The 13,189-nt window shown below is 36.4% G+C and overlaps 1 protein-coding gene across 1 annotated transcript; it reads right to left on the bottom strand.

The window, feature by feature from the left end:
* Window positions 1–477: 477 nt before the first annotated feature.
* LOC110785116 (protein FAR1-RELATED SEQUENCE 5) lies at window positions 478–11,104 on the bottom strand. Its single transcript, XM_056829454.1, has 6 exons — window positions 11,084–11,104; window positions 10,321–10,413; window positions 10,221–10,268; window positions 9,579–9,810; window positions 1,278–2,097; window positions 478–1,189 (listed from the first exon to the last, which is right to left on the bottom strand). The coding sequence occupies exons 1-6, from the start codon at window positions 11,102–11,104 to the stop codon at window positions 478–480; spliced, it is 1,926 nt and encodes a 641-aa protein (XP_056685432.1).
* Window positions 11,105–13,189: the final 2,085 nt, after the last annotated feature.

The raw sequence follows: 13,189 nt of genomic DNA, 5'->3' as shown, positions 1-13,189 counted from the left end.
TCACCCGTTTTCCTGATTCCGATTGCATCCTCCATTTTAAGACGAACCACGTCCATATCCTCTTTGTACAATTTCAAAGCTACCTCACTACGCATGGCCATCTCATACAGATAATTATGCCTTTGGGACAACTCTTTGGCTTTCGCTAAACGAGATGACTCTAATGGGTCAAAGTAAGAAACCTGAAGACTTTCATACGACCTCACTTGTTTCATCCAACGTGGTAAAATGTATTTTTCAGGAAGAAATTGAAAATCTTCAACGTCCATTGCCTTCAATATGTGCCTACATAGTATGCCCGTGAATAAACAAGTTACACGAGCAATGTAATTCACCCTTAACCTTATCCACTTTGACGTTGTACTGTTTGAACCTTTTCCGCCAGAATGGGGATGTTAATTTCTCATCTGCTCTATAGAATGACAAGGTCCCAAGAGCATCGATTTTAGTGACATTAGTGTGCGTCAAACCCTTACGCTATGCCACCACCTCCGCAAACTTCTCATTAGTGTACGACTTAACCAACACATATTCAACTAACACACTCTTACCCGGCTCAAGCCGGGGAATCTTATCAATGCTATCATAATTATCCTGCTTCTCTTCCTCAGCTTTAATTCTCATGCACCACTCATAATTTTTAATGAACAAAACCAAACCGCATTCTAAGTTAACATGAGTTTTAAAGAATCGGTTCATACCTTCACTTCTTTGTCTAGAAGACATACCAGCCCAAAACTTTCCTCTATTGTACGCGGGAGCCCACTGACACCTCAGTTCGTATGCATCCTTCATCCACCCAGGACCGGTTAGACCGTATTCTTCCATCACATGACACCATGCTTCATCAAACTCGTCAGGATCAAGCAAATCATGTATTGCAGTACGTATTAGGGTATCAATCTTCAGCCAGTCCTTACGGCTACCAAGCGCTTTCGTAGCATTTTGGAGCATGTGCCATAGACATAGTCTGTGTGGCACGCCAGGGAAGACTTGCTTAATTGCTTTACCTATTGCCCTGTCTTGGTCCGTTAGGATTCCCGTAGGAGCCTTACCCATACACTTCATTAATTCTTCGAACACCCAAACAAATGTTGGCGCATCTTCGTGGGATATAAGTGCTGCCGCAAATATAATTGACTTCCCATGGTGGTTTACACCAATAAATGGTGCAAAAGGCATACGGAACCTAGTACAAAATTGTTAACTAGTCAATTAAAAAAACATACGTAACAAAATCAAAATATCGATTACAAAAATGATAATTGTATAAATACCTGTTGCATGAAAATGTTGTATCGAATGTGATTACGTCTCCAAAATACTTGCATGTCCCTCTACTTCGCGCATCGGACCAAAATGCGTTTGTAAATACACCATCATCATCTTTTTGGATGGAGCAATAAAACTCAGAATTCAATTCTCGTTGCGCCTTAAAATATTGATCTAATCCAGCTGCATCAGAATCCTTAAACCTAGACTTACGACGTTCAACACTTATCGCATTTCTAAGGTCCCTCTGGTTGAATGCGATATTGTCAAACCCACCCTTTTCAATCAATTGGGTACCATAGTTTTTGGTAATGCTAACACCACCCATGTCATTGATCATCGCTCTTTTAAACGTCGTACTATCAATATTCCTATAGTTAACCATCATTCTACTACAATCTGGATTTAGAGCATGGTTGTGTTTCAACTCACACTTCAATATGGTAAACTTATCATCCTTATTTTTACCATAAATGAACATTTTACAACCAGTTACATTGGACCCAACGTTCGTGCCTCCCTTCTTACATTTTAATCTAATGAATTCCATCATGTGAGGCTTTGGCTCAAGCTCTCCAACACCTTTCCTATTCACTCCAATAGCCTTATACTCTTGTTTCAAAGTATTACTTTTCATAAACATCTCAAAACCTTCCTTAAACGCATACATATTACAAAAATCGAAAAATTCTTGACCCGTTAAAAAGCACATGCCTTCGGTAGGGGGATTGGAGTTCTTATCAGTTGCACCAGTATCCTCAATACAATCTTCAATTGTTACAGTTTCATTAAGGTCTAGTCCTTCCATGGCTCTAGCGTATAACACTGTAATATTTAACGGAACATTATTAAAAACGTGATGCATTTAACATTTAATTTAATATAACGAAATATATTTATTACTATGACAGTAAGTTTTACATTAATATAATGACATGTTTTTTTATATAATGAAACGCATTAATTATTAACTAACATCTATTTCACTGGTTTTTCAATAAAATACGTACTACAAGTTTTAATACTACGTAACTATAAACCCTAAAATAATAAAACAACTTCGTAATATCCGCCCAAAATTCACGAACTCATATCTGATTTTTACTACACAGCAGTTAACATGCATTCAGTATGTATCACAAAATCATAATTTCATCAAAATATACTCAAGATTTACAATAAAAAGATAAAACCCTAAACTTGGTTGAAAAAATTACCTGAGCTTAGTCTTCAATGAAAATGTCAGTTACGAACTAGTTCCACTTCGTCTTCATCTTCAAAAAATTACATGACCTTCGTCTTCAAAAACCAGACAAGTTGCGACCCAGCCAAAAAATGTTGAAGCTCAGATCTGTTTTTTTGATTTTTTTTTTTTGTTTGTAGAAATGTGAGGTGAGCTGAGCGGGAAAATATTTTCAGGAATTAGGGCGGAAAAACTACCGCTCAGCAAGAGTGAATGGTGCAATCCCAGCCAAAAATTTCCCCCCTTGTTTTAACCCAATTCCCCCCAAAAATGAAAATTGTTTTGCTGATATGGCCCAATCAAAAGCCAGGGTATGATGATACTGATAGGTTATGATACACAAAACATAAATCATGCGGAAAAACCTTAATGGCAGGAAACATATTATTTACACATAATCATTTAGCATAATTTAGGAGCATACACTTTGTAGCGTGCCCTCCCTAGCTGCGCCCGAACCGAACAAGAACAAGTCTTTAGGACTCCAAGTGTCGTCCCTCCGTAGATAGTCCACAGTACGTCCGGATCCGCCTCAAGATTGACCAACTAGAATCGCCCTTAAGGTGCTAGGATTTTCGGCTATTGTGTTTGCAAGTGTATGGCTGATTTTTCTTTCAAAACTTGCCCTTTGAATACTTCAATTGTATCTATAAATTATGACCCTAGGAACTTATTTATATAGGTATGGAAAAGGAATTATAATCCTATTAGGATATTAATTAGTTTAATTAGAATCCTGCTAGGACTCTATTAAATAATCATTATCTAATAGTTTTAGGATTTAATCATATTTCGAATCCCGATTGCTTTAGGATTACCGCATGAGCATTGCACGAGCACCGTACACCCGCGCAAGCCTTGCGGCCCACGCTAGGCGCACAACGCTCGGCCCATTGCTGCTGTGTTCTCGCGCACGTGCCCCAGGCCTTGGCTGGGCCTGGCCTTGCGCTGGGCCTGGTCGAGGCTTGGCGTGCGATGGTGCGTGTGGCTCGTTGGGCGATGGCCTGGCTTCGTGCTGGGCCTTCGTCTAGCGGGCCTCGTCCGATGCTAATTCGTACGATACGCTTCCGATTAAATTCCCGATTCCGGAATTCATTTCCGATACGAACAATATTTAATATTTCCGATTCCGGAATTAATTTCCGTTTCGAACAAATATTTAATATTTCCGTTTCCGGAATTATTTTCCGATTCCGATAATATTTCCGATTCTGACAATATTTCCGTTTCCGGCAATATTTCCGATTCCGGCAATATTTCCATTTCCGATAATATTTTCCGATACGTACCATGTTTCCGTTTCCGGCAACATCTACGACTTGGATAATATTTATATTTCCGATGCGATCCATATTTCCGTTTCCGGCAATATCATCGTTTCCGGAGTATTCATTTCTTGCTTCTGACGATCTCAGCTCCCACGGAAACCAAGATCCGTCGATTCCGAATATCCATAGATGGAGTATTTAATGCCATTAAATACTTGATCCGTTTACGTACTATTTGTGTGACCCTACGGGTTCAGTCAAGAGTAAGTTGTGGATTAATATCATTAATTCCACTTGAACTGAAGCGGCCTCTAGCTAGGCATTCAGCTCACTTGATCTCACTGAATTATTAACTTGTTAATTAATACTGAACCGCATTTATTAGACTTAACATCGAATGCATACTTGGACCAAGGGCATTATTTCCTTCAGATACAACATACCCCCAGGGTATGTGTATCATCTTCCATTTAGGCAAGACCACAAACCATTGAACTACAAGATTCTTTGTTGCTCTAAATAGATATTAATTACTACTCCCTAATATATATTTTTGCAGTTTTTCCCCCAGAAAAATGGGGTCCCTTTGGTCCCCTCAAAGGACATGTAAGTCCGCCCTTGGTTATAACTTGTACTCCCTCCGTATTTATTTAAGAGATACACTTGCCTTTTTCGGCCGTATTTATTTAAGAGATACACTTGCCATTTTTAGTAATTTATCAACCCCACCATCTAATTAAATAATACATCTAATTTACCCACCCCACCTCCCACCCCAAAATGACATGGTCCCCACTTGTTTACTTATTAAAATATCTACCTAACTCCACTTGCTTTATTATTTAATTCATTCAATTCTTTTTCTTAATACACGTGCCCGACCAAGTGTATCTTTTAAATAAATACAGAGGGAGTAACAAACATATCACTCTTGATCAGGGTCACTTCAATATTTTTTCATTAGGATCACATTTTTCATTGGTTATGCTCACATTTATCCTTAAGTAAGGTAACTTTATTCCTCAAATAAGGTCACTTATATCTTTAATCGGATTCACTTTTATTTTCGATATGAGTCATTTTTTACCTTGAATAAGTTCTATTTTTCATTTTTTACGCGCTAGGTTAGATGTACAGTAAAAATTTATGTCGATTGTACAGAGTATGGTCAAGAGATTTTTTATATAGAGTTAAGTTGTACTACGTATTACGTACCACGAAACATACAATGCATTTAAGTTAAGAAACTAAGGAATACCGAAGTAAGAAAATCTGAGTTTTTGTTTAAATATTAAAAAAAAAAAAAAACATCAAGAGAAAACGACATGTTTAGATTACTCTTAGGACCGACAACCAACTAAATAATATACGAAGTAAGTAAAAATTCTTGTAAAAAATTGTCTGAAAGTTAGTAAATTGTCATATTATATGTAATGTCACCCACCTCCTACTTAACTAATCAGCGTATTAGGACATGAGATAAGTTAGAATAAACGTACATAAATTAAACAAACAAATAAGGAGACTTAAAAACGAAGTGTCGTTTATTTTTATTGGTTGACAAGGAGTATTAGTAATTGATTCACTCCAAGTCCAACTCTCCAAGTTTGATATTTCCTCCGATCTAGAAATACTCGCAACGTTTGGTCTTTTGACACTCTTTGCATATTCTACTTTGATTATATGTCAGATAAAATATAGTTATGTGAGATCTTGTTAAATTCGTTTCAATCCGTAATTTCAAAATATTATCTTTTTATAATTTTTGCTTGAAAAGAATTTAAGATGTCAACGATCAAAATTGTGCATTGGCATGCATGAAAGTAACAAACGTGGCGACTATTTTTAATCGGATAAAGTATTAGTATATCACAAATAAATTCACATAAATGACAAAAATAGAATAAATAATTCCACTTTTCATACTAATTATATTGGAATTGAATCTGGTTCGTTCTTACTCTAGAGGAATATGCATTGTCTACCTTTTTCCCCCATCAGATGACAAAATTATCGCTGTGGAGAAGATTCACTAAGAATTAATTAATTAGTGGTTAAGTGTATAATTAGTGCCTAAGTATATAATTAAAAAACCACAATTAATTGATTACGTGTTACAATCTTGGTTAGTAGTAATTAAAAGAGCCTGTCAGCACGTAACACGTAGCTAATAATTGGAAGAGAGATAGAGATGTGTGATATGTCTTGCCTGCCATATGCCTCTAACCTCTAACTCAACACATTATATTGTTATTCTGTTTTGGGAAAGTGACTTACGGTTGGTTGCTAAACAAAGATTCCCTTACGACTACCCTACATTATTAGGTCATGAAATTTTTCATTATCATTTTCTGAAAATTATTTGTCAATTATGATATTATTATTTTCTTTTCTTAGGTGACAATGTACGTGCAAAGGATCTTTCCAATTAACTTTTAAAATTCCAAATATAGAAGAGAATAGAGATTGGCAAATCCGAAATTGTTTGATCACAGATAAGTTTATCCCTCATATTCAACCCTAAATATCGGGCTCTATCCCTCATACTCAACCTCAAGTTTTAGACTCTATAATTTTTATCTACTTTTTTTATTGTCCAGACTTACGCATGACTCCATATTTTTTACACATTATCTCCAGACTTGACTCAAACCAACCTAAACTTCTAAAAAAAAAATCAAGTAGGATAAAGTGTGTTGATGTGGCATGATTGGATTTGGTTGGAGAGAAAATAGTGTAATGTTCAGTGGAATCTTGAATTTTCAAACTCACGTCTAAACTTGCAATCTTTTACTCCGTAACACATTATCCCAATAGTCTGGAGTGCATGCAAGAGTCTGGATTAAAGACTGCACTCCATACTCCGATCCACTCCAGACTAGGGATAATATCACCCGTCCTTGTAAAAATATATATAGAATTCATGAAGTCTTTTTGTTTTTCGAAGTTCTTGTAATAAGTTTTGCGCACACTTAATGTACAATAAATTTATCGTATATCGGAGTAATTTTTACTCACGTGTAATCAGCGAATTTTAGTCATATGATAGTATGATAATGTGCTAGATCATTTCCCTCTAGAAAAAAATAATATTGTGCTAGATCATTTTCAATACATAAAAACTCACCCGAGTTCAGTTTTAACTTCTTTTGATGTTATTGTAATAGCACATACGTCGTATCAACCACTAAATATAAAAAGTCTCTGCCGCCCTAGCTGACAACATTTATGTTATCAAGTAATGTTTTGGTCTAGTGGAAATGAATGCACCTTTCAGTCAAAAGATTGGGGGTTCAATCCTCACCAGGAAGAGGGAGAGTTCCCTTTATTATTCCCTCCATTCTCAAATTGTCTACCCCTCTAATTCGAGAAGGGTTGACCCATGCAGGGTTTCAGTTCGATAAAACATTTCATTTTACCTTCTAAAAAAATATGCACCACTGAATTATTGGGTGTAATTTGGATTTTGGATTCTGAAATTGATTGTATTTAAATATGGCCAACGTAGCGGGTTGGGTGGGTCATGGGTAGGTTTGCTGGGTCGTGGGTCGGTGATACTTGACACACAACCCGCCTCAGTTAATTTAGGGTGGGTCGACACTACAAAAAAAAGCTCATATAGCGACGGACCAAATCCGTCTCTAAATGGGTCAAATCCGTCGCTATGTGTGCTTAGGGACGGATTACATCCGTTATTAAAAACCTTGTCGCTAATTCAATTTAGGGACGGATTCAAAAATCCGTCTCTAAATTTAGCAAGTAAAAATAATTACTACCTATTGTTAGATGTTTGGTTCAACTCGGTCCCATTACCGGTTCGAAATCTCGCTTAGGTCAACCCGGTCCAGCTTTGCAAGGGGAAGGGATAAGGGGATTCGAACTTGTGACCTCAAAGTCGCGAGGAGAAACTCTAACCAACTACACCAAATACAACTTGTATACTTCTATGTGTAAAATTGATAATAATTAAAAGAAATATTAGAAACGGATCTAGAAAATCCGTCTCTAAACTAGGGACGGATTTAACATTCCGTCTCTAAATTAGGGACGGATATAAAATTCTGTCTCTAATTTAGAGAAATTGCTAAAACACATTAGAGACGAATTTTAAAATTCTGTCTCTAATTTAGATCTAACTTTCTACGAAGAGTCTATGAGAAATTGCTAGTGGAATTTACGTTTTGAAATTGCTAAAACATATTAGGGACGGATTTCAAAATCCGTCCCTACTTAGAGACGGATTTGAAATCCGTCCCTAAATTAGAGACGGATTTATAAATCCCTCGATAAAAGTATCGACGGATTTCCAATATCCGTCTCTAAATAAATTTAGAGACAGATGTTGAATATTCCGTCTCTAAATTAGAAACGGATATAAATCCGTCGCTAAATATCCGTTGCTATATGAGATTTTTTTTTGTAGTGCGAGTCGCGGGTTATCTCGGAAAAATGGACATTGTACATGATTGGTTGTGGTGGGTTTTGCGGTCGAGTGGGGCCAGTGTGTTTGGTGGGTTACAACAAGTTTTGAGGCTTAGTGTTATTTCGATGGGTCAGGTGAGTTTGGTGGGTTTAGACGAGTTTTATGAGCTTATTTGGGCCAGATGGTTTGGACGGTTATTTAAGCGTTAAAAAGTTATAAATTTTGTATGAACTTAAATTAATTAATTTTTATGTTATCACATACTCATATAAAATGTGGTTAATGTAAATTTAAACAATAAAATTAAAATTTATTAGCATTAAACATATAAAATAGTTTAAGTTATGATGGCGGGTCTGGTGTGTTACATGGTTAAGTGGGTTGGGTTCTTGTATCGGGTGAGTTGAATTCGTGTGTTGGGTGTGTCGTGGTGAGTTGTATCGTGTCCGATGGGGTGGGTTGAAATGGATTGTGTTGAAAAAACTTAACCCACGACACATCAATAAAATATCGGGGATGAGCGGATTGTGTCATGGGTCATAAGTAGGTGACCCACAATGAATTGTGTTAGGGTGGACTGAGTCAGACCCGATCCACTAGCCATCACTAATTGTATTATATGTGGTCTAAAAATTCCGAATCATTATACAAAGAATCCCAACACTGCCACGGATGCAGTAATCACTAATCAAACATTTTGTATACGAGTACTAATGATTAAGGACATGAAGGGTTGTCAATCCTAAGTATGAATGAAACATTCTCCGAATACATCAAATAAAACGATTAATGTGAATAGTAGTGGTGCACTTTTCCTGCTGATAGAACGTGGATGTGGTCCGACATGTACGCCAATTGCCAATTGCCAATTGCCAATTGCAATTTTCTTATCCTCTTCCTTATTAGTCTTGTATGTATTCTACATGTTGTGGATTAATAGTGACATAGTGTGCTCCTTTTCTACGCCATAAATGTTTTGTTCTTGGGAATTTTGTCAAACAAGAAATAGTCGGTGAAAATTTCCAAGAACAAAATATTTGTGACCTTAAGGAGCATTTTTTGTGCAAAATATATAGCCATTAAAAAAATATTTGAGGTTTATTTACAAGCTAGGTATTTTATGGAATAGTTTTTTTTTCCAAATATTTACAAAAGTTACGAACATTTGATCCATAATGTCAGGGCAAGTACTAAGCACTACGCTATTACTGAGTACTCTACAAGGCAATATGTGTGTTGGGTTGGGTCGAGCTTGTTGGGTTATATTTGACAAATTTTCCAAACAGAAATAAAAGATTACAGAGAAGAGCAGATTGGTGAGTGATTTTATACAAGAGATATGAGGGTGTTCCTGGTTGTAAAATATACATACCATAAGCATGTTTGTAACGAAAAACACTTTGTTTTAGAGAGAGTTTATACAAATTGACATCGGAATATTTTAGATAAATCACCACTTTAATTCTTCCCTCAACTGACTCTTGCTGTTTACCGGCGTTGTACCTACTCCATGCATCGAATGTGGAGCAGAGGTCAACATTCTGAATAAACTTCCCAGCGTCAACGAGAATGAGAGGTCCAAACTCGAAAACCATGGATTTACACTGGGAAAGCAAACAGGGAGAGTGAGAATTATTCACTTGATCAAACATTTTGCTTACAAGACCAGAAAGAATTCTGCAGATATATGTGATGCCAATGCGCATCTACCATATTAGTCCCAAATTGGTCCAAGCTGTAGATCAGAGAAATTCTGCTAAGTTTTTTACCCTCTATTTTTCCTCTAAAGTGCATATCCAGTTACCCACAACCACCCACCTTTTTTCTCCCTACTTTTTCTTGCAACAGACACTAAACAACATGAACTTCAAGTTCGTATTTGACAGCATTCCCGTGACATATTTCTTTGTCAAACCGGGAGGAGGAGGGCCGGGGGGAGCTTACCTTTAGAAACCGTTTAATCATATGCAATTCTCAATCCATCAGAAAATACAAAAGCGATAAAAGTACAGACCTCAGTGTCAGGATCATTCAACTTTTCAAGAGCTTTATCACAACAGCTCTATGGCAAAGATCACACTTGTTTCACTTTTCAGGCATGGATGAAACCATACAGAGCTCAACTTTCTTACAAAATCCTTCACAGGTTCAACTGATGAAACCTCTAAGAAGAAAAGAGGAGCGTAGTAGTTCATCAATGTTGTGGACTGTCAAGTAAAATAAGACTAATAATACTTCAATAACAACACAGTTTCCAGAGAGATCTTATGCTCAAGCTTTGAGCTATAACATTATAAACAATTATATGGGACCAAATTGTTTTAAGCTTCAAGAACCAAAAGTACAGACAAAAGTTCAAAGAAAACACATCTATGCCAACGGTTAAATCATTCACCTCCTTTCATGACCCATGCCATTAAAGACTTAACATTCCTTTTTTATCTCCAATAATAAAACAACTAACACAATCTACTTGTTTTTATACATCTTAAACATCTTCTAATGAACCAACTATAAAATTACGAAAAACACATAAAATCAGAATTTATGGCATAAATGTTTTCTATAATGACAAAAATGAGAAATTGGTGGAGCCAGATGAAATCATGGAAGAAGTTTTGAAATTTTATGGTGGCTTGTTGGGGTCTTGTGCTGATTCTCATCCAATGATCGATATTTCAGTTATGAGAAGTGGCCCAAAATTCCATTTAGTTGCGGCAAATTTGTCAAAAACTACCTTATAAAATATGATTTTTGCGAAAAACTACCTTATAAAAAAAATGTTGTCATAAACTACCTTATAAAAAATTTATGTTGTAAGATACTACCTTTTCCCAAATTACGAACGTTTGATTGAAATTTCGGGATTGACTTTACCATATATATGTCACGTGCCATTTAATTACGTCTTTCCCGTTAGATGTCGCGTAATATGCACCTAGTAAAGTCAACGTCGTAATTTTGAATTAATGCTCATAATATGGCCAAAGGTAGTATCTTACAACATAAAATTTTTATAAGGTAGTTTATTACAACATTTTTTTTATAAGGTAGTTTTTCGCAAAAATCATATTTTATAAGGTAGTTTTTGACAAATTTACCTTTAGTTGCAATGAAATTCCTTTGTGGGACTGTTGATAATTCTGAGATTGATGCAGCTTTTAAAGGAATAGATGATGGGAAAGCTCCAGGATTTGAAGGACTTAATGCAGTTTTTTCAAAAGAAGCTGGAACATTATAAAGGAGGATATATACGAGTTTTTTCAACAAATAAGCTCCTCAAGCAAGTTAATTGCACTTCAGTGACTCTTATTCCTAAAATCCCTAACCCGTCTATGGTTAAGGATTTTAGACATATTGCTTGCTGCAGTGTCCTTTACAAGTTTACTTCAAAAATCTTGACCTCTAGGCTGCAGAAAGTGGCCGGTGATGTTATTAGTGAGTGTCAGGCAGGGTTTGTTCCAATGTAGACATATCTCGGATAATATTCTTCTTGCAACAGAGTTAGTCAAGGGTTATAATAAGAATCATATTTCTCCAAGATGGATGATAAAGGTGGATAAGAAAGCATACGACTCCATTGATTGGAGCTTCCCAAAAGAAGTTATGGTAGAGCTTGGGTTTCCTGAAATGTTTATTGGGTGGATTTTCAGTTGCCTAACTCAGTCTCCTACAGTATTTTGATTAATTTTGATTAAACGTACCCTCCTGCTGCTAAGAAGGCATTAAGGCAAGGAGATCCTTTATCTCTCTTTTTATTCTCTTTAGGGATGGAGTAATTGTCAAGAAATATTGGAATCTTGGGCTCTGACCCTAATTTCAATTCTCATCCTTGGTGTGAAAAACTGAACGTCACTCACCTAATGTTTACAGACGATCTTCTACTGTTCTCAAGAGCAGATACTATTTCAGTGACTATGTTGTTTCAAGCCTTTAAGAAGTTTTCTTTAGCTTCTGGTTTAGAGGCTAATCTAGAAAAGAGAAATGTGTATATCGGTGGAAATAAAGTTTTCAAGCAGCAAATCATCGGTGCATTACAGATTCCAGTGGGTGATTTTCCTTTTAGGTACCTTGGGGTTCCTTTGTCTACTAAGTACTCTCTTATATCCAGTGGAAACCTCTTATTGACAAGGTTCTTGCTAGAGCAAAGTGCTGAACTGCAAGGGTCTTGTCGTACGTAGGAAGATTACAGTTGGTAAATGTTGTGTTATTGGTGCCGATTTTTGTAATTCTGTAAAAGAAATCAAAGAGATTCAAGGTTTCAATAGGACCTTTCTCTGGACAGGTGGTGTTAATCCTTCAGAAAAAGCTTTAGTTTCCTGGGATGGGAAAGAATGCGAAGGATTCAATTATATGATAATGTGGAGCTATGTGCAAACTCTTATGGGCCATTTCTTGTAAAAAAGGGTAAGTTGTGGGTTCGTTGGGTTAACAGCTCCTAAGTTGTGCCTTAGGAGAACTTTTAGTTGTGCTCAGCTAATCACAAGTGTAAGGGGGTGGAGTGCAGTGGTGAAAAATGGAGTTTTCTCAATAAAGTCTATGTACACCCTGCGGTGTGGAATTTATAGCAAAGTGCCTTGGCGAAGAGTTCTCTGTAACAACAAAGTAACTCCAAGAAGCAATTTTATTCCGTGGCTTGCTGTTCATAATAGGCTTCCTGCCCTTGATTGACTTATAGTCTGGAAAGTGATTAATGATGATGTGTGTGCTCTGTGTGCGTGTGATATAGAGTCTGTGAAGCATCTATTTTTTCACCTGTACCTTTTCTGTGCAGATTTGGGAGAAGGTGCTAAGTGCTAGAATCCAACATTCCTTTACTTGTATTTTGCTTATCTATTGCTTTCTAGAATCTTTCTAATAGTTTTCTAGGGTTTTTGATAGAATTATTATGTTTCTGTCAATCCAGCGTTCACTAGAAGTTTAAAGCTAATTCAAAATAAACCTTGAATTAACCTCTATGAGGGGTATGAACCAATAACTTTC

The sequence above is a fragment of the Spinacia oleracea genome, chromosome 5 (genome assembly GCF_020520425.1).
Source record: "Spinacia oleracea cultivar Varoflay chromosome 5, BTI_SOV_V1, whole genome shotgun sequence".
In the NCBI taxonomy this organism is placed as follows: Eukaryota; Viridiplantae; Streptophyta; class Magnoliopsida; order Caryophyllales; family Amaranthaceae; genus Spinacia; species Spinacia oleracea.
Note: the sequence above shows the minus strand (reverse complement) of the source record. Positions and strands in the feature narration are given on the sequence as shown.